The following is a 22,188-nucleotide window of genomic DNA, read 5'->3' as shown; positions in this document are numbered from 1 at the left end:
AACAACCCAAATAAAAATTTTGTGTGATTGTCATCTATTATGAAAAGGAAGATGTGGCGGGGAGGGAAAATACCGATAACGGGTCTTCTGAGAGCACCGGGGTTGACAAACACACATGCGCACACAGATACGTGCACATTTGCTACTGCGAACAAGAGAGAGCCCGAGGGAGGCTGAGACAGAGAGTGAGTGCCGTGTGATAAACTCTCACACAAATCAATAAAACTTTGGCCTTTGTAAATCTATGTTTTCCTCTGTGAGACTACGATGGTGTCACAGCATGTAAGAAACAGCATTGTGATACACTCCGAGTCTTAAGGATCAGGGGAGGAGGGGGTCGCAGGGGAGCGAGGCCTGTGTGCAGCCGAGTGCACCTTTTGTGGCAGTCCCATGTTCGGAGCAGGGAAAGGGTGGGCCATCGGGGGGAGGAACTCTCATTCATCTCCTACGCATTCCTACCACAGCTTGCGCCGCTGTGATGATGCGCCCTTGCCGCTGTTGCTGGGCATCTTGGCGACAGAAACCCAAAAGAGGAGGAAGGAGGAGTTAAAGAAATGAGGGACGACAGGAAAGGCAGAGAACTGTGGAGACAGATGTTGCAGAGTGCAGCAGAGTAGTGGTGACAAGCTAAAAGCGGGTCCCCCAGACGTCGCAGGGCGCCCGAGGGGCCAGGAGTGCCAGAGGTACGTGCTGGGAGGTGGGGGTGGGGGGGTGGGGCTGCCACAACAAAGTAGGAGCTCTCGCTGCCTCCCTGCCTGGCTGTCTCTCTGTCGCTTCTGCCTCACTGCCCCCCTGCACTCTGTCCCACTTTAGCCCAATGTCACTGCCGAACCAAGGGGGAGGGGATAAAAAAGAAAGGGAAAAGGAGGAGAGGAAAGTCAACAGAGAGGAGGAAGGGGGAGAAAGGATGGCAACATTTGGACTTCAACAAAGGAGTGTAAACTAGATTCCGGAGAATAAGATTGTTCAGGACACTAATGGTGCAGAGGAGTGGGAGCAACTGCAGAGCTACGCAGGAGGAAGTCCTGACTGGAAACATACAGTTTGGATCTGCACAAAGGGGCTCCCAGACTGACCTGTAAGGTGGCGAGCAAAATCCATGATATTTATTTTCACATTTTTCACAAGAAGGCTGATATATCAGTTTACTAGGTGTAAGCAAAGTTTGAAGTCTGAAGTTTATTTCTGATCACAACAGGTCAAGAAAAGCTATGTTCATTCATCACACAACAAGAAAAATCAATCTCCCAGCATCAACTATCAACCTGTCTGGAGGCTTCATAGATCCTTACCCAACATATAGAAGTCCCAGAAGTCTTATGTATGGAACACTTTAAATTCCTTTTCTTTCTTAAGCATCCTCCAGTTTTGCAAGCCTTAAAAGACTAAAATTAATTCTCTGGGCATATTCAAACAGGGACACAGTAACCTCCCGGCCTCTACCTGCGCCTCCCAACACTCACATTTCACCACAACCCCCCCCTTCAACTTCACCATCCCGTCCATCTGTCAACTGTAACAGGCCTTAACAGCGATCCCTGATGAACGGGAGGTCTCATCAAGGGCTGGCACAGAGATTATGGCAGTTTGGCTAGAGGTGGCATCTGCCAAGGTCATTCAGCATGTCCGTGCTAGCATCTCTGCTGCACGACAGAATTCCTACTTGTTAAATTTGGACAGAAGCAACAGAGGAGCTGTTTTAGTATTTCAATGCATGACGTGCTTTGCAAAATTGAGGCCATCTTGTGAGGCTGCTTAAACTAAAAGGAAGGAGCATTGCTGCTGCTGCTGCCTGGCTTTAATGGCCGGCAAGCAAAGCTGAACCTAAAATCATTATAATGAGAGAGAATGAGATCCACATATGTAAGGGGAAGGAAGATAAGGTAGAAAAAATTGAACAGAAAGAGAGAGAGAGAAAGAAGAGCGATTGTGGAGCTGTGAAAACACAAGGGGTGGAGAGGAAGGGAAAGATAAGGAGACAGCGAAGAGCGGCAAGAAATAAAAGATTCCTCCACAACTCTGGTTTGCTTGGGTAATAGTCATCAGAGCAACAGAGCGTAAGAGGGAGGGACAGAGAAAGAGAGGATGTGGGGGGGGGGGGTGTAGAGGAAGAAAGGCATGCGGTTTTTTGTGTCGATAAGCCTTTTATTTTTATTAGGTGTACCTGTCTGTTTAGTTGTTTCATGCACTGCGCTTGTGTAGGTGCTGTTAGAGAAGTATACCTATAGATAGATTCATAAAATGCATAGATGGTTCCAGTACAGTGAAGGAAATGATCTGACTCTGACGTTGATATGAGGCATGAATAATAATAGTGTTGATATTGTTATATTCAACTTTAACCTTGTGTGGAAATTGGAGCCAAAATTGAACATCATTTTTTGTGATCTGCGATATTTTAGAGGGCTGGTGCAGCGCGTTGTGCAACTGACAGGAAACTGAGGAGGCAGCAAGAGGAGGAAGAAAGGAGTGTGAGGAGACTGGCGAGAAATGCAGAAGAGAAGGAATGAGGCAGAGATAGTGACAGACGGAGAGAAGAGAGGACGGTGTATTTCAAGACTTCATGAATGTGTGTGTGTGTGTGTGTGTTTGTGCTTGCTTGCGTCCCCAGGCAGAAAAAAACATTAACTGCATTAAGTGAGCTGACAGGTCCCTCCCCATTATCACTACTGGTGGTCCAGGGAGGGAGGGAGAGGAAGACAGTGGGTACTGTCTTCTTACCAACTGTCTGTGAAATGCAAAACATGAGACGCGCATGCTCTTTTCAGTAGAACTCAATAGAATCCAAAGTACCAGTGTTTAGAAATACACTGTTCAATCTCAATTCCACACTTAAAATTTCCATTTAAAAATGAAAGAATGTATAAAATGAGAGTGTCCAAGTGTATGCGTGTGCACATGTGTATGTTTTTTGCTGTGTATCATTTCTGCTCTGCTTAAATATTGATTATTGTCTTGTCTGGAGTTCAAGGTTAAACACCTTCAGCTCCCACCACATTTCAATTATTCAGTCAGTCATACCACCAACAACTTACTCCATTCTGACACACACACACATACACACACACACACACACGCGCATTCCAAAAGCCAGTGTTTTATAATAACCTTGCGCCAAAATGTGATATGCAAAATGACCGAGTTATCTTTTACTCTGATGATATTGCATGATTTTGCTTCAAAGCAATACACACACATGCACAAGCACGCGCAATGCCCGTCCATTACGCGAGCTTAACTGCTCAGAAAGAAGTGGCAGGAGGTCAAACCATGTTTTCTGAGAAAGCTGTACTCCGCAGGAGGCCTTGGAGTCAACATCACACTGTGCTGCTGCCAGCTCCTCTGACCTGAGCTGAAGCAGAGAGGACAATAATGAGAAGACGAACGAGGAGAGGAGAGGGGAGGAGGAATAATGGAGACAGCACTGGGGAGTGAACAAGGATGACAGAGGGGACAGAGAGATAAAGTGGTGGGGAAGAGCTCTAGAGGGTGAGCATGTGGGAGAGAAGAGGAGGCAAACAAATGAGAGAGGGGGAAAGAAAGTGAGAGCCTTTTGACCCCTGGCGATGGAGCCTGTCACTATAGTCCAGGCAGGGGGAAAAGAGAAGTGGTGAATCGGGGAGGAAGGGGCTTGTTTATGAGTGAAGATGTTTTTCCTCAAATGTGACGTATCCATGCTGCAGTCTGCGAGCATGCATATTACGTGTTTGCATGTAATCTCCATAAGCAAATCCCTCTTCATCCAAAGCCGCAAAGAATAGAGAAGAAAAAAGAAAAGCCGTCTTTATCCAAATCCAATTTCAGCTGGAAAGAGGGAGGGCAGAGGGGAGGGGGGTTGGAGGAGCAGAAAGGAGGAGGAGAAGACGATGTAATTTGTCAGAGGGATTACAAGGAGTGTTGGCAGAACATGACTGCCGACCGGGTGCGTGCACGTGCGTTGGTGTGTGCGCCGTGACCTCGCCCTCACGTGAATTCAGAGCAAAACGACATCAGAGACATTGTTCAGTTACAGAACTGGAGCAGGAAATAAAGAGCACGCTTGCACGGCAGCGCCGACTCCAGGTAAACATCAAAACCCCCCATTTGACTCTGTTGAGGATAACATTGTGGAAGTGGACCAGGAGGGCAGGAGACTAGTCCTTTATATAGAACAAGAATCACTAAAACTGTCTCTCGCAACAGGTCAGACAAAGTTTGGGTCTATTTTTATAACTTTCAAGCGTAATTAGAGCGAGCACAAGGCAAAGTGGAGCAGGGCTGCGGTCTTGTGCTGAGGCTTAGGCAGATATTTAGGAATGGGACTAAAACACACCCAACCCATGTCAAGTATGACCAGAACACACATGACTGGTTAGACTTCAAGAATTGGGGGGGACGGGGGGGTCGGGTCAAAGTCTCTAACTTTGGTGCTGAACTTAGAAGTTTCTTGGCCGCCATATTCGCTGTTGGCACTATGTCTGGTTTCAACCAATTAGCACATGCTGTGTTCTTCAGTAATTGTTGAGCGTTTCTTCTCACACTGGTCCGTCTGTTCCGTGCAGTGACACTTACTCGCAGAGTAACAATTGATATTTGTAGAAATGGGTAGCAAAGGAGACAAACAGTCGCTGTGCAGCGACGTAAAAATCAATTAGAGCAAAGAGATAGGGACAAGTCAGAGGAAGGAGACAGGAGAGAGAGAGAGAGGGTGATGGGGTTGGGGAAAGACATGTACGGGCTTTGGGCCAGAATCTAGGAGCCACGGTTTGATGTGATGTGACTGTACGACACACGAGAGCATGTATATCTGCCTACAGGACCGTGAGAGCTGAGGACAGTGGCGTCAGATAAGTGTCAGCCTGGAACAACATCGGTGTCTTTCTCCGTCTCTGTAAGTGACAGTGATATAGAGCACGCACAGGCACACACACACACACAGGTGCCCAACGGCTCTGTGTCAGGAGCAGCTGTTTGGCCCTGACATACAACATACACTGCACATCACATCAGATGCAGGGCAGTGGACGACGACGCTGCCCAGGCGGTGCCTCTCTAGCTTCAACCTGTAGAACACGTCATAAAATGTTTAACGGATAACAATATAGGCTGTTTTTAAAAAAATAAATAAAGCAGACTCTTGAAAGCACCAAAACAAAATGGCCCCACACGAGTAATATTAAAATAAAACATTTGGGCTTACGTGCAGCCAGGGCTGCTTTTACTTTTTAAACTTTTTCTTCTTCTGTGATAAAGGCCTGAATGGGCAGCCTTCACCTTGAGATGTATTACTCACCTGCGTGTGAAGACTGAGCACACCCACTGAAGAAGCCTGGGAACAACACTCTTCTTGTGATTGCAGCACAGAATAAAATGTATAAAGGAAATTTGTAGCTGATCTGTGCAGCCTGAAAACCTGGTTTCATCCCTGATGCACTGAAGGTGCTATAAATATGGCTGTTTCCACCTTCTCTATTCATTATGTCATTGTGCCTGATATAACCCATTACTGAATGATAAACATTTGTTTAATAGGTGACCTTAATCTTTGTTCTCTGATTAATTCAATGTGATCAGGACTGATGTGCATCCAGGTCAAAGTCAAATAACATTGTGTTTTCTGAAATATTTACACTGTGTGGCTGAATATTCAGCAAAAGAAGCCCAATTTTATCAGCAATAAAATGTATAAAAACAAATGTGCGATGGTGTTGGAGTTATTCTTTCTATTTCCTGTTGCTCTATTTCCAGAGCAACAGGTGGGCTCTGAACAGATTGAAGGAGATTCTGAGTGCTTTTCTGTGTTTTCCCTGACTGACTCCTTTCTTGAATCAGATGGAAAAGAAATTAAGAGGGCGCAATGGAGGGGTAAAGACAGAGAATGGAAAACAACACCACCACCACCACAAAGCTGGTCTTCAAAGAAGAATCCATTATTGATAAGGAGACAAAGCGATTTATTTATCATCAAGAATGTGTGGATGGTAAGCCCATCCCCGCAGAGCTGACAGAGGGGAAGAAAGCGAGTGAGGGTCAATAGACCATGTTGAAAGAATTATATCTAAGGAGACTTGCAGGCAGTTTTGTGTGTGCTTGAACGTGTGGGTGTGTGTTTACAGTCACAGGTCAAGTTTAAGATGTGTGTCTTCTCTGGTCAGCTGTGGACTTTCCTCCGGGCTAAAGGATCAGGAAGACTACCGTAATTTCCGGACCATAAGCCGCTACTTTTTTCCTACACTTTAAACACTGCGGCTTATTCTACGGTGCGGTTTATTTATGTTTTTTTTTTTCGTGGCGCACTATCACAACTATTGTGAATCAGTCATTTTTACTGACCCTCATCAATGTGGAAAATACTAGAAGAAAAGCATATGATGTGACTTTTAAGTTAAAAGCGATCACTCTGGCAGTTGAAGAAGGAAATCGAGCTGGCGCACGTAATCTTGGCATTACGGTAATCAATGGTGAGAAGGTGGAGACGCCCGCCTGAAGAACTGATCCAAAGCAAAAAGACAACAAAAGCTTTTAGACGTAAACATCGCAGGTGGCCCGAGCTTGAAAACGTTCTGGAAGACTGGGTCAACACACGGAGAGCAGGCGGCCACGGTGTTTCCGCTGTACAAATCAGACGGAAGGCAAAAGCAATCGCCACTGCGATGAAAATAGAAGATTTTAGAGGTGGGCCATCAGGGAGTTTTACATTGTTCATTGTTTGAGTAAAAAAGCATAAACAACGTAATTTGTGTGTAGCTGATACAAACGTATATTTCAAGGTAGCTGCATTACAGACACGGTTAGAATAAAAAGCATTTCCCGGTAGAATATATTTGTTTATGTTGCTAAGCGGATTAAATTAAAAGAAAAGTTAAAGAATCCTGATGTGATAAAAATTGGATTTAAGGTCTCTGTATAAACATACATGGCTGTTGTTTCTTACCTGTCTGTGTGTCACTCGTCAGTGACTCGTCTCATACGGTAATAAAAACATCTACCGGTACTGAATGTTTTCGATCTAATCTTTCATATTACTACGTGGGATACCTGCGTTTTATAATCCGGTGTGGCTTGTATAAGTACAAAATTGATTTTCTTTCTAAAATTAGATTATGCGGCTTATAATCAGGTGCGCTCTATAGTCCGGAAATTACGGTAACTAATATTCCAGGATTAGGTCCATTCCTTCCATTTTCACCTTCTCTGTCTTGATTTTGGGTGTAACAATAAAAATGACACAGTAAAGTTTTTCATCACTTTTGTCTTCCTAAAAATGATATTTGATCTCAGGTATTGTAAACAGATGTAATACTTCAGGCATCTCATTATTGAATAATAACATCTATTGCATCGATATATTTACTCTCCTTATGAAGTCAGTAACAAGTCCTCATATTGTCCTCAGTACAAGTATTCATGTATTTCTAGGAACACTTGCTTCTCCACAAAGGACTGCTTTGTATTGCATAGACTAGGTTACCTTGCGATGTGTTACTATAGTGATTCGGCATTGTGTTACAGGGTCAAACTGTCACCTGAACACTCCACTGCACATCAAATAAGACACGAGGTTCGGCTTGAATAATTTGCATTGTCGGTCCGGAGCTGATAGATTTCTGGTGAACTCAGGTGTATCTGAGGCTTGAAAGTGAGATCTGCTCGGTTTATATAGAAGCAGCTATACATTGTGAGTGTCTGTGTGTGTGTGAGTGATTTTGTATAGGGGAGGCCGTTAGGGGATAAGCACTCAATAACAGCTGACACTGAGCTGCCCTCTGCTCTTGCTTACACAAAGGACTATGATTATATTACTGTTTGACTGCCCCCCCCCCTCCCCGACGCACACCCCTCTACCCTCTATACTGCCAAGCTCCGCGTGCACTCAACGGCTAAGATAATTACCACTATTGTGTGTCGCACACATGCACGCACTCACATGCAAAGTGTGCCATGTGCGTGCCAGCTCCCCCATCTGTCCCCGACTCTGCGTGTGTTTCTCTTTCTTCCCTCTTCTCATTTTTTACGGTTTTGTCTCTGCGCCTTCTGAAGGTTTGGACGCATAAATGATCGTAATTTTTGACTTCTGACTTTGATAGGAGGCTTTGCAGCAGGCGATGACATAACCTATTAATACAGCGTCACTTGCTCTCCCGACTCGGTGGTGTGAAACATGTGATAGAATGACTCTTCACGGCTGTGATGGACTTATTGAATATCAATATTCTCTCCAATACCTGATTGTCTACCCTGTTAATTTAATTTCTCCAGAGCCTTGCATGTCCCTATGCATCCTGTGACCTTTTCATTTGGCCAAGAAGTGAAACAAAGCACAGACACTGGAGCGAGAGCTGTGCTGGGATAGTAGCGTGAGCGCCAGTGCAGTGAAGTCCCTTTTATTTTTATTTTTTCATCCTTTCTCCACTCCTGCAGTTAAACTTTAATGTGTTTTGTCCCTCTCAAGTACTCAAGGAAACTGAAAAAATGGCTTTGGTTGCAAAAACGCCGGAGTGGCTGTGTGTGGCTTCTGTGTGGCACTATGGTAAGAAAGGGGACATTTACAGTAAGTGGGTGCTGGTTGCGAATAGGAGGTGGAGGGTGAGGTCACAATGTGATGCCTGAGTGGTGTTTACAAAAGTGAGCAAAGCCGCAGACAAAAGGCAGCCATTAACACGGAGACCCTTTCCCGCCATTACTCAATTTGCTTCGTCCTGTCCTTCAACACAAACCTGGAAAGAACAAACACAAACATCCACAAACTCTCTATTTGTCTTTTTTACAAGGCGACATGACCACCTTGAGGTTGTGAAATTTAATAAACTGGCAACTTCACCTCAGGGGCTGCTGCAAGCTCAAGATTAGGCTAACCATGAGCGCTGCAGGAGAGATGACACTTCACTGCAAAGTAAAGAGAAAGTTGGAGGCAAGTGGGAAGACAAAGTCCTTCCATGGCTGCCATGTTGTCGTCTCGAGTCTTGACTCACTGGCCAACTGCTCTAACTGACTGTTTTTCTATGGGCTAACCAAAAATCATTGTGTAGAATGGAGACAAGATCCAGCGGCCTTCACACATGCCAAACACACACCAGCAGATCTATCAGGATGCTACATCCAAAGTTAAAGAGTATTTTCAACTTGAGCAAAACTTCAGGTTTGACAAATGGTATTCTGAGAGGTTCTCATTAATGAGCAGAGATTTGCCAAAAGAGACAAGACAGAACTGCAGTTCAGTCCGAGGGGTAGGCACAAAAACACAGCCACTCGGACTGTGTGCTGATGTCTGCGGGCTTATTATTGATGGCTTGGGGTCACTGATCAAATGTACTGAAATGATGCATCACATCAAAAAAGACTCTTTCCATGACACCCAAAGCTGGTCATCTTCAGTCTTTTATGCATCCTAATGTATTTTCTTTTTAGTCAGCTTGTTTAAGAGGAAAGGGAACGATATATTTAGTATTCATGGCAGGGTTTAATGGCAAGAAAAATGAGACTCTCTACTGTATGTATAAATTGGTTACATCTCCTCAAGACCGCAGAGGAGCAACTGTGACAAATCACACTTGCAGAAGAAAAAAAAAATGCTGCTGATGGACAAGCTAAGAGTGTGAATGATGGCAAAAAATGGATGTGCATGAATTTAAATGAAAAGAGTGTGTTAAATGGTTGGGAAATGGCATTCTGTCTACTAAAACAGTATCGAACAATAGGTGCATTTATCCAATATGGCCCATTTGTTTACTCTGCATTTATCATAGCAACCAGACCAGAGATTCTCGATTGTTCTGGTCATGCTTTACCCTCTAATGAACAGCGTTGCGTCTTTCTGCCAGTGACATTCTAGTGGGTGTGGATGGTCGTCAGATGCTAACAACAGTGCTAATGAACGTGGACCCATTTTAAGCCTGAACTGCTGGACATTTTGACAAGTTTGGTTGTCGGGTTGGTGATGCACCTTTAAAAGCTACAGTGCAATCTTCCTCCTGCCGTATATACTCTGACGAGATGCAGAAAGTTAAATCTGAGCAGTTCGCTCAGACGGATTTAACGCGACAACCACAGAATCCCAGCGCCGACACCAAACCAAAACATGCCTAATGGCTTCAAACACACCTTCTCTCCCTCTCTCTGTGCCCTCTTATCCCACTCTTCCCTCTGGTCCTAAGGGAGTGATCTGTGCCACCACAGAGACAACAGATGGGGCTCAACATCATCCAGAGAGGGAGGGAGAGAGGGAGGGAGGAGGAGAATGAAGTGAGGGTGCGTTAATTATTTACATCACTTGGTATTGGAATATTAATGCTAAAAGCAATCGGGCAACCCTTCATTAAATTAACTGGAGATGTAGGGATGGGGACACAGCGTTGAGATCGGAGATTGGTGAGCAGAGGGAGGGGAGAGAACGACAGAAAATGGCGTGAGAGAGCGAGAAATAAAGAGGGAGAAAGAGAGAGAGGAGCACACTCTGTTAAATGGGCCCTAAAATTAGTGAAGCAAAAACACCTCCATTAAGGAAGCCTATAGCTCTCCTTTCCCCTCCATTCCTTCCTCTGCAGTTCTATCTCTCTTTTTAAACACTTCTCTTTCTCCCTCAAACACACAAAATCAGTGTTTTTTTTTATCCTACAGGAGTCTCCAAGCCTCTTCCAGCCATATGCATTTCTGTGCTGTCCCTCTTAAGTGCCTGTTCAAATTTTAAACATGCTTATGGTGGCAGAATGTGTCTCCGCTCCACATGTGCATCTCTCTGGAGACTACCATCTCTTTCCTCCTCGGCAATTGTTCTTTCTTATCTTTCCACTGGATTTTTCCTCCCTCCATCCCTGCCATCTCTTCTGCTCTTTACATGCATCTGTCTTGCTTACAGTACCTTCTACCTGTCACCCCCCCGCCGCATAATCGTCACACAAACGAGCCACACGCAAACCCAATAGACAAGCACGCAGTGGTGAGCACGAAACCATGCTCGTGCAACCAGAAATGCACAAACTGAAATGCAGGGACAGTAAAGATCATATGCACGGGCTCTGATGGCGCTCGGGTGCTTCTCTCCTGCACAGCAACACATTGCGTATATGCAAAGCCGCTCTCCCTATTAGTGGAACGCTGCTACGCGCTGTTGAGTTATGGAGAGGGAAAACCTCCAGTCACATCCACTGGTTATCAACAATTACCCACCCCTCCACCTGCCACCCCGGCTGAGCACCGCACTATCACGTGAGTGAAACTCTAAGGTGACATCTGCGAGTGGGACTTTAATGATCACCACAACACCCGAGGAATTTATCTCATTGAAAAATGAGGTCGCTTCCTTTTGGTGGAGGAAGATCAAAAATGGAAAGTGAGGCTTCCGAGATGCAAATGAGGTCCCAGGGACACTTGTGAAACAGAAATAAAAGACCTGCCCTTTCTCAAACAGAAAATCCTGGACACTTTGTTTTAGTCCTCTCTGCACATTCCCGTGACCTACAGAAACTGGACGACAATCTTTCATCATTTTAAGAAAGATAACTTCAAACAGTAAAAATGCTATTAAATTTAGCAATTTTAGCAGAGCAACAGACCAGTGTGCTGCAACATTAACCAAGGGAAGTGTGTGTAACCCAAGACTGTCTCTGTTTTGCGGAAACATGATTTTCTTTATTGCTATAACTGACACTTTCACCACAATATATAAACAAGTCCATAGTTTGGTTTTGTCCACATTTCACAAATGAAAATGTGGGTTTCCTCAATCATCTGAGGGGAGATTTTGTCATTTTTGGTTTTGAGTTAATGTTACTGGTATGTTAAATACTGTATATCAGAACAACTATGCAAGTCTGCATTTTAACCCACCAACTCCAAAAGCAAAAACTTGCTGTTTATTTGCTGAGTTGGAGTAAATTAAATTAGCTTCTTTAGGTATTGCCAAACTTGCAAATTCAGGATTTTAATTTGTAAGAAAAAAACTGCTTTAAAAGTCACAAATCAGCTGGATGAAACTTCAGTAGAAGCTTCAGGCAGTGGAAACAGAGAGTCCCAGGATTGTTCAGGCTGTTTCATGAGCAAAAGGTTAGCTTGACTTTCACATGCTGGAGATGTAGGATCATCTCCTAAATGTTCCATCCATCATCTTTCCATCGTTGAAGTCAACATTGTAACTAATTATTTCCGCTACATTTCAGTAACAAAAAGGTAACTGATCCCTAACCTGACCCAGCCCATTCTTCCACTACTGTGACTCCCACCTAAAATATCAAGACAATATCAGGTTTTTTTTAATGTTGCAGACACGAGAGGCATGTTACCATTTTAAAACTTGGCAGCTTAAATGTAGTCAAAAAGCTGCAGCACAAGCACACCACAGTCGATCTGTTGTTATTTATTAAACAGAACCTTTATCCATGAAAACACTCTTGTGTTGCTTCTCTGTCCTGAGGGAGCCATAGTCAGCTATTCTCAGTCGTATTACTCATCAGAGGCTAGCTAGGCTAATTTAACATAAAAACTTGAATCATCCAGCCTGCTTATGTTCAATAAAAGTGAACCAAGAGTGGCAAAAGTGAAAATGTCATAAAAGTCAAGTATAAGAATAAACCAACTGGCGGTTTTACATGGCTTTTTGGACGCCAACAGCCGGTTTCTGACTGAAATCTCAAATAACTCCTCAGGACTTGAGCACCCTGTAAGTCAGACCATTAAAACTGATTATCACGTTCAGTGAACACAGACACTACCATTTATTTTGAGCTCATATCAAAAGTGCTAATGACTTGTCAAAAAAAAATCCAACCCTTCTGATTTATGGAAATAGCTTTATACTAAAATATATTGTAGGTACAGTAAGGAAAGAAAAAAAAAGGCCGAAAAACAATTATATTTACTGGAACAATTTTCTAAGATGATTTTTTATCCAAATTCTGATTTGTTTTATGCTATTTTGTCTGGTCTTTTCATAACACCTACTACTATTATTATTGTACATTTAATATGTACATACATTTATAGACATTGCATAAGACAATTTTTTAGGTATTAGGTGTTTTGGGTAGTTTCAATAGATTTGATGTGTAGATAATTTGATATCTGTGAGTGTGTGTGCGTGTGTGTGTGCGTGTGTGTGAGTGTGTGTGTGTGAGAGAGAGAGAGACAAAATAAACATGTCACAACAGGAAGCAAATCAGTAGCTCAGGGAAGGTTGAGAGAGAAGGAGATAAGGAAACATGTTCAGGGAGTTCTCGCAAGAGACATTGGAAACACATCTGTCTTTTCTCCAGCGGGAGGAAGAGAAAACTCGCTGCGCCCACAGTGTTGTACAACATTGACTACACGGGCAAAAAAGAGCACTTTTTAAAATACCAAAGAAGTGGCACAGAAAGCTGGAGCGCCGAGGAGAAAATAAGCAGGTGAGGGAAGAATCTGAAGAGGGCAGGCGAGCTGAAAATAGCAAATAAAAAAAAAGAAGGAAAAATAATGATGCAAAACAAGCAGCGGTCAGGTGGGTCTGATCAGTGTTTGAGAGGCATAAATGTCAGGTCAGGCTGTGAAAGAAGCTCAGCAGGAGGAGGGGTGGTTAAAGATGGGGAAGAAGATGCAAACAAGACAAATGAGGTGACACGGAGAACCAATACGGGACCTCTGAGGCGGCGTTTAGGTGCAGCGGTTAAATAAAACTTTTCTAAGCTACCTGCAGAAAAAGAGGCGCAGCTGCTGACGTAGAGCAGGTATTGATGTGTGTGTGGGGTTAATGTTCATGCATGTGCTGACACGCCAGTATATGCCTAGTGGGAGCCTTTAGAGCATCCCATACATCCCAGAGAGCCCATTGATTAGCTATTAATAAAGCATAGAGATGCCATTGCTCACAGGGGAGGTCAGCGAAGGCTCTCACGCACACACTCATGCACACACGCACAAGCAAACGCAGCTGCAGAGTTGAATAGAAGATCAGGGGAATAAGAAGCTTAAAGAATAAACAGAAAAAGCCTGTTTTCGTCAGATGCACCTGTCGTGTCCACTCCCTCTGCTATTCTCACCCCCCCCACCCCACACACACACACACACACACACAACCGTGGTCATGTCAGGACACATCTCGGCGATGAAGAATCAGATTTGTCAGACAGGCCGCGTTTGCATCCGTTTCTTTTTGCTGCAGTTTCTATCCATTTTTTCTGTGAGTCATTCGGCCCAGTGCTTTTCCACCTCCTGCTCTGCTCCGCTCCTCTACTTGCCCCCCTCCCACCATCTCTCTTTCCCTAGCATGTACATCTTCAGGTCACGGGTCATTAAGTCGGCTCCAGAGGGGCTCTGCATGAAGAGGAGATCTCTCATATTTTCCCAGCTCCCTTCATGATACTCAAACACAAACACATGCATACATGCATTTCCTAGCCATGACCAAAATGCAAACATGGTTTTGGATTTTATTTCCTCGGTGTGTTTAAATTGTCATATTTGTGAATTGTATTGCATTCAAAACTTCCAGGTGGTGCAGTTAGTTGTGAACTGGCCAAAAGTGGGGCTTCATTATTTTATTTTTTGGTTTAAACTAGCTAAGAGGACATGTTATTGGAAAAGGTCACATTGAACATATTCAAATTTCGACTCAGCCAGATGTCACACACACTGTCAGACTGTAGGACATGCTTGCTTGCAACTTCAAACACACACGCGCACGAGCACACACGAACCACCATTGCTTTGGACTGTCAAACAACATTAGATTTCAAGGTGGTGTCAACGGGATAATTAGAATAACATATCAACTGTATTCTTCATTATAGGTGTCATCTTCACTTACTGTTGATGGCTGCTCCCTGACACCCCCCTGCACACACTCCCCTTTTCCCCAACCCCCCAACCTTTGCACACACATGCCCATTCCTTTCCCTGCTATATGTGATGCAATCACCAACAGCCATGGCCTTAAGTGTAGATCTGATACTTTGAACCCACATCATGCATTAGTTCCAGCTAAGGGTGAAGCGGAAGAAAAGGAGGAAGAGGAGAAGGGAGCTAAGGTGAGACTCAGCATCACTGCTTGAGCAAAAAACATCACAGGGGGGCGTAATGAGTAATGTGATGATGTCAATTCTGCATCTTTAAAAAACCCAACCCTGAAAGTAATTTTGTCGTCTCTATTTACTGCCTGTTTCCAGCGCCTGGCTGTAAACACGACGAGCCTGGATCCAAATGAAGGACGGCGAAGCTGCATTAAATTAAAAAAACACATTGGCCTGCAGGTCAGAGATAAAAAGAAATCTTCAGATAAATTCACATGCAGCCATGCACCTTGGTTGCGTGTTTTTAATGAATAACCAACTAGCAGAGAGGAAAGGGAGCCATCTTCTCTCAGTAAGGCCAAATGAATTCATCGAAGTGCTATGCAAATGTTCCCTTGGCTAACGAGACTGCCTGCATGATTGGAGTGCCATTAAAATTCTCCTCATGCACAGTCTTCTCTCACTTACCTCCCTCCCTCCTTCAATCTTCCTCCATTTCAATCTCTACACAGAGCATCTATCTATCTATCTATCTATCTATCTATCTATCTATCTATCTATCTATCTATCTATCTATCTATCTATCTATCTATCTATCTATCTATCTATCCATCCATCCATCCATCCATCCATCCATCCATCCATCCATCCATCCATCCATCCATCCATCCCATCAATGTCTGGGCAGCACTCAATGCCCCTGTGTCTCTGCTCTGTCACACATACACACGCACATACGCACACACACACACACACACACGCGCACACACACACACACACACACACACACACACACACACACACACAGCTCAAACAGAGCAGGCTCAGAGTCGCTCTGCACCTGTTCTCTCTGTAAAACATCCAAACACAAGTGCTGAATAAATAACCTAAAACAAACCACTGCCAGGTTCACTCTGACACACGCAAACACACACGCACACACACACACACACCTAAGCCCATAGACACACATGAATAAATAAACGCTACCTATTTCCCCCTCACATCTACTATGCCACCGTCCCACCTCAAACTGCTGTCCTAAAGACAAACACAGATTCATGCACATTGTGTGTGTGTGATGTCCGTGTGTGTGTGCCTGTGTGTGTGCGATATTTAATGGTCAGAGAAGGAATGAATAAAGGGATCGTGGAAGATGGAAGAGATGTGGTTTCGTGTGCGTCTGTGTGTGGGGGCATTTAGTACTCAGATGCATCTTTAATGGTGGGACACAGTGGCATTATAGGGCTTCTGCTCCCTTGTCCTCCCTTGGGTGCTGGGGACAGCAAGAATATAACACACACAAACACACACACATTAACTTGTCACTGTCCCACCCTCTCATGTGTCCTCATACATCTGCAGTCTTACCTCCATCCTATGCCCACTTTCCCATCTGCATAATTCAGTATGGCACACTTCTTCGCCACTTTGTCTTTCCTTTTTTGCCTATTCTGCCCTTTTTCCACATATTATTTTTCACTTGCGGGTTTGATGGAGTGGAAAAAGCGCACGATGCTTTGTCACTTTAACGCGCCCCAAAGTGGCTCTGCTAAAGGATGAATCAGGGAGAGGAGTTAAGAGAGGAGTGCATAAAAAGGTAAAGGTCTTCAACAGAGTGGCCACAAAATGGAGACTGGGACAAGAGAGAGAGGGAGAGAGAGAATCTCCATGCCATCTCTTCTCAGATCATTAAAACAGTATTTCTCATACGCAGCAGCTAAAACGTTTCACAGTAATTACTTGCCAGAAATTTGTGAAACGCTTTTGAATAAAAACGGATTAAAATTAGATGATGATTCGTAACAAGTTGTGACAGGACATAAATATGGCCTAGTGGGGTGGTTAAACTTACTACCACATCTCACAAATGGTTTGTTGTTCATTTTGTTTTAGATTATTAAATTACATTTATTACATTGTTGTCAGTAATAATGTAATTTCCAATTCTGCAAATTAGATAAACACAGACAGACAGACAGGCAGACAGACAGACAGACAGACAGACTATTATGATTTACTCCTGGTCACTGAAGTATAGTTTAATACAGCATATGTATACATGTGTATTCATGTATATGCTGGTGTGAACAGGTGCACCGTGTGTGTATGTGTGTGTGTGTGTGTGTGTGTGTGCGTGTGTGTGTGTAGTGAAGTGGAGCCGTGCGGATGCACTAATAAAAATCAGGCAGCGATGCATCCTCACACCTTCTTCATCCCGCCTGCCGTTTTGCACCCGTTACCATGGTGACAGATAAAACTCACACTGTTTTAAGCTCCAAATGGAGAAGACAGATATGAGCTGGGTGACACACATACACGCTCACACGTGTACACACGCACACGGGTGAAGTTCCACCATACACATCCGCCGGCGTCCTCTCTCATTTGTGAAAGATTAAATGTTACTTTTTGCGGCGATGTTGGCAAACCATCAATTAGAGGGAGAGATGTGGTGAGATGGAGAGATTGTGGGAGAAAGGGAGGTGTGACAGGGGAGTAAAACAGCATCACAACCAGTCAACACACAAAGCCCTCCTCTGTTTTACTGTCTGCCTGTCAACTCCCTCCTCCTTCGATACACGAACAGGCCTCGGCGCAGATTTGGCTGTCAACTAGTGACATGACACCGCGGCAGGGTCGTCTCACAGTGAAGCCAGCTGTCAGCAAACACCCTCCTGCCTCTTTATCAAAACCCATTCAAACTCTGCTTTATTGACCAACATGGCCGTCTGCGTGGCATGTGTCATCCTGTCAAGTACCCTCCGTGCAGACTATCGCTAATAAATGGCACAGGAATAACGTAATTCATGGATGGATGATGGAGTGGATTACTCTGTGTGTGTGTGTGTGTGTGTGTGTGTGTGTGTGTGTGTGTGTGTGTACGCGCATGTTCCTCATGTTGACAGAGGCCACCAGTCTGTACCAGGAAGGCAGAGAAGAGGCTATGAGCCAATGAGGGAAGAAGAAGAGTACTGTGTTTCTAATAGGCCCTATTCATGAGTGAGAGGGGGAAAGAGAGAGAGAAAGAGAGAGAGAGACAGAAACAGAGACAGATACAAAGACCAGAAAGCCTTGCAAGCAGAGCTATAGTGATGATTTTTATTAATGAATAACTTTAAATATGCAGTAGACACTATTAAAAAGTGCGTGTACACAGTCTCATGCGATACTGTGAAAAGGTTCCCTAAATGGCAAAAAATCTATCTATATCTACATCTATCTATTTAGTTATTTAGTTTAAAAGGGGCATTTTCTTACAGGCATTTCTTTAAACAATTAAATATTATATCGCTAATTGTAATGATCGTTGCACCTAAAAATGGTGCACTGAGACCAATGAAGATCGACTTGAACATGCAATTAATTACAATTGATCAACAACAATTAAACTGAAAAAAGTCTTCTATATTTTTTAGATGCCATTAAACAGTTATATATGATGGTCACTTCCTGTGTGGTGAAACTAAAATGTCAGGATAGAATCAAACTTTTTTTTTTTTTTTATAAAACGAACTTTGGTGAACCAAAATACATGTTTTATGGTGTGTTTGTGCACGTGCATGTGTTTGTTTGTGCTGATATGTAAATGTTTCCCCCTCAAACAGACTCTCCTACTCTCAATCTGAGCGATCTGTGACAAGCGAAAGGGGAATCCAACAGAAAGCGCTATCGATCCAGACTGGAAACCCCCCTCAGGCCACACACATACACACATAACAGCTGAGCTGGATCAATGTGCGCTCCCAAGTGAAGGACAGAGCCATGCAAACACACACACTCACACTCCACCCAGACGCACGCTACTGAGGGAGATTAAAGGGTGCTCGGCATCAGGGCACCGAATAAAGGGCAGAGGGAGCGATACGTATCAACTGACCTAAACAGTCTCATCTGACACCTTGCAATTTGCCACGGCTGCGCAGAGCAAATGTTAACGCTACACCGCACGGGCCTGTTGTGCCTGCGCCCGTGCACGCAAATGCAGCAGGCAGGAGTTGTAAAAGTGATCCTCTTTTTCCTCATTTGGTTAAACGTCTGAGGAATTCGACAGAGAAGACACCCTGGAGGTGTGGCCGCTCTCTTTTGGGTGACAGTGATGAACAGCTAAACAGATCTATCACTCATCAAATTAGATCCCCTGAGCCCACACACACGCACACACACTCACACACAAGCAGCACAGGCCCAATAATGATGGATTTATCCATCCTTGCAAAGCAACTATTAACCACAGCATCATCAGGTCCTGTGTGAGCACCCGGGAGGAGGCGGTGTTTTTTAATCACTTTTTTTAATCACAAGGTTTTTTTTTTCTGAAAATCCTTCAGTGGGGAAGCAAGTGATGGACAATTAAAATGATTAGTGCAGGGTGCAGAAATATGGAAAAATTAAGAAACTGCAACCAAATAAAACATACACACACACAAACTCACACACATTAAATGATCCTGTCTAAAAATAACAGGGGAAAGCTCTGAGTCACTAAATTTAAAAAAAACTGGATTATTGATGAAACTGGATTATTTGCTTTCCATTATTTTCCACCATCTGATCAAACACTGCGAGTACAAACGCCCAAATGGGCCTCACATGGTCAAACACCAGCCAGAGAAACAGATCCGGCAAGGTCATATTGAATGGACTTTTGGCTAATTGTCCCTGCAGGTGCTCACCGGAGCTTTTGGGATGTTCTTTTCTTACCTGGGACAATGGAAACGGTGTCTTTCTCCCAGGACACCACACTGACGTACTCCTGGACGACCGAGGGGATGAGGCACTTGAAGATGGCGACATTACCCCGCATGGAGCGCTGGTCAGCCACACGGACTGTGTAAGGCTCCCTGAACACTGGCATGGAAAGAAAAGAATGGTTTTTAATCAGTGGAAGGAGGATGTTGGAGGGTAAAGTACTATGGACCAATGAGAGCTCTGAGATTGAGAGAATAATCATTTCAGAAAGAAATTTAGTGCTGCATTAATATGACATATTACTACACACAAGGACACTACAACTGGTATCATTCAGTTCCGTTTAACCCAGAGCAATAGCAGGGTAAGGCCTACCAATTAATCCAGTCTAGTGTTCTGTTTAACCACATTAACCCAGTTTTTTTCCTGTCCTGAGCAGCACATTTGAAGGCAAACTATAAACACAAGGAGGGCTGACGTGGAGCTGCATTGAAGGGTCCGCACGGCAAGTGGCCCTTTGACCTTTTAAAAACACAAAGCCACAGATGCCGGGAGACGGCGAGGACTGGAGGTTCCCTCATGGCCGATGCAGCTGTCACATACAGGCGCCGGGCATCAGAAGCATTGCCCCTGCACATGGCGTGTAGAGCAAAAGCTTGTGAATCTGTGCGAAGGATGGCTGCGATTAGGACTGGCCTGACGAAAAAAAATCAACAGCCTGAAGCTAACCGAATTATCTCTCCAGTTAACTCCGTCACCATCAGATTAGCGAGAAATGTGAAGTGCTGAATCAGAGCACAAATGTTCATTAAACAAATTCAGGAAGTGACATTGAATTAATGGATTAGTCTGGTGAGGTGGAGAGACAGGTAGTTCAAGGGCACGCCGGCTTCTCTGCTTGGACACTGAACTGTGTTTACTAATCCCAAATACACCAAACTGTGCAGATTGAACCCCAGGCACCGCATTAATTTCCACCAGTACAGTTAAATACTAGAAATCAGCCAGAGTTGAGATGTATTCATCATTGATATTCACTCAATTAGGACGGTAATGGCTAAACAATGGAAAACACACACATAGAACAGGAGTGGCCCCGCCCTTGCTCGTGTTCACGCTCTCCCACTGCTCTCCAGTGATATAATTAACGCCTTGCCTGAAGGCCAGTTGCCTTGGTCATTAATAATCCTTTATGCCAGCCTCCACTGTCACTGGGGCCCAGTGGAATCAAAGCAGATGCCCTTGTTCAAAATGGGGAGGGGGAGCATTTCCCCCTTAATACTGAGGATTAACTTCCAACATCCATCCTAAGCTTCAGCCCAAGTTTACATTTTCATAATGAGCTTTATTTTCTCTTTATTCCTAATAAATCAATCTGATCGAGTGGAAAAACTCAGCTGAGGTTTATTGATATTGGATTTCCTTTGACAGTTTTAGTGTGACAATTGCTGCATTCTTTCTAAGCTATCTTCTGTGGAACAAATCAGTTGTCGCTTTAGTCACCTAACAGACATTAGCTAACATGAACCCAAGGTAAGCAACTGTAAAGGACACATAATTCCAAGTCAAGACTTTATTTTAATTCACTCACTCAAACAGCGCCTGCTGCTTATTGATGCTATCTACCTACAGATCAATACCTGACATCGACTGAGTAGCCTCAGCTGTTGTGGCCGAGCCAATTCTTTCAATCTTTTATTTACTCTCTGAGTGACCCTCCTGTCTCTGGTCAATATTGGGCAAAATCCCCAAGGTCCACAGTGTCCTGCGCACAGCATTAGAAGCCCGCTTGAAGGCTTGTAAATGTTTGCTGTGATGACACTTGAGACCAGCGAGCGTCACCTCAGGTTTGTAATGTCTCTCTTCTGACCCTGTTGTGTCCTGTACACGTTAACCTTGAAGAAAATACTGTTTGCCCCACTCCCCTGCCCCATTAAATTCAACTAAATCACCCCAGAACAGCAACCTGCCCATGTACACAACCACGTAACCAGCTCCAATAAGAGCCATCTACCGTGATAGCATTGTCATTTAACACACGTTCCTCCCCCAAGATATGAAAGACACAGAGGGGAAAAGAAATTACATATTCATTCTTTTAAGCCTTGTGACAGGATGCAAATGGATAGCCTGGCTGATTTGTGTGTAAATTGCACTCCCACTCATCGCATGCGCAGCAGAATCATTAGGATGTTACTGATGCCTGACTATAAGCAGCCTGGTTGCCTAGGAACGAGCAAAAACACGGGTCTGGTACGCTGGGCGCACTGGGAGGCAAGTCTTGTATCACTGTCGCTTCAATAATTAACGATGGGGGAAACCAAATACTGCATTTACTTATTCATAAAGCAAGCAGCAAAACACAGAGAAGCAGAGAGATAGACGAGGAGGGAATAATGAAATGCAGGAGAAATGAATGTGTCTCATAACTGAATGGATCAGTTTTATATTTTAAAAACAGAGGAAGCAGGTCCTCTGTGTCAGGTTCAGGGACATTACAGTATTCCTGAGGACTTGTGCGTGAGGAAAAAGATGAACAGGG

At 44.1% G+C, this 22,188-nt stretch overlaps 1 protein-coding gene and 1 long non-coding RNA gene across 2 annotated transcripts in view; one reads left to right on the top strand and one right to left on the bottom strand.

Annotated features, from left to right (window-relative positions):
• dscaml1 (Down syndrome cell adhesion molecule like 1) overlaps positions 1–22,188 on the bottom strand; it is a 64,689-nt gene that overhangs the window by 30,364 nt on the left and 12,137 nt on the right. Inside the window, exon 3 of the mRNA XM_011608403.2 lies at positions 19,659–19,805. Within this exon, the coding sequence (XP_011606705.2) occupies positions 19,659–19,805 (147 nt within the window). The remainder of the gene's footprint in view (positions 1–19,658; positions 19,806–22,188) is intronic.
• On the top strand, positions 3,837–5,645 carry LOC105417057 (uncharacterized). The gene is made up of 3 exons (XR_964895.2): positions 3,837–4,062; positions 4,797–4,870; positions 5,233–5,645. It is a non-coding gene; the product is annotated as an uncharacterized lncRNA (long non-coding RNA).

This window comes from Takifugu rubripes, chromosome 11 (genome assembly GCF_901000725.2).
Source record: "Takifugu rubripes chromosome 11, fTakRub1.2, whole genome shotgun sequence".
Lineage (NCBI taxonomy): Eukaryota > Metazoa > Chordata > Actinopteri > Tetraodontiformes > Tetraodontidae > Takifugu > Takifugu rubripes.
Note: the sequence above shows the minus strand (reverse complement) of the source record. Positions and strands in the feature narration are given on the sequence as shown.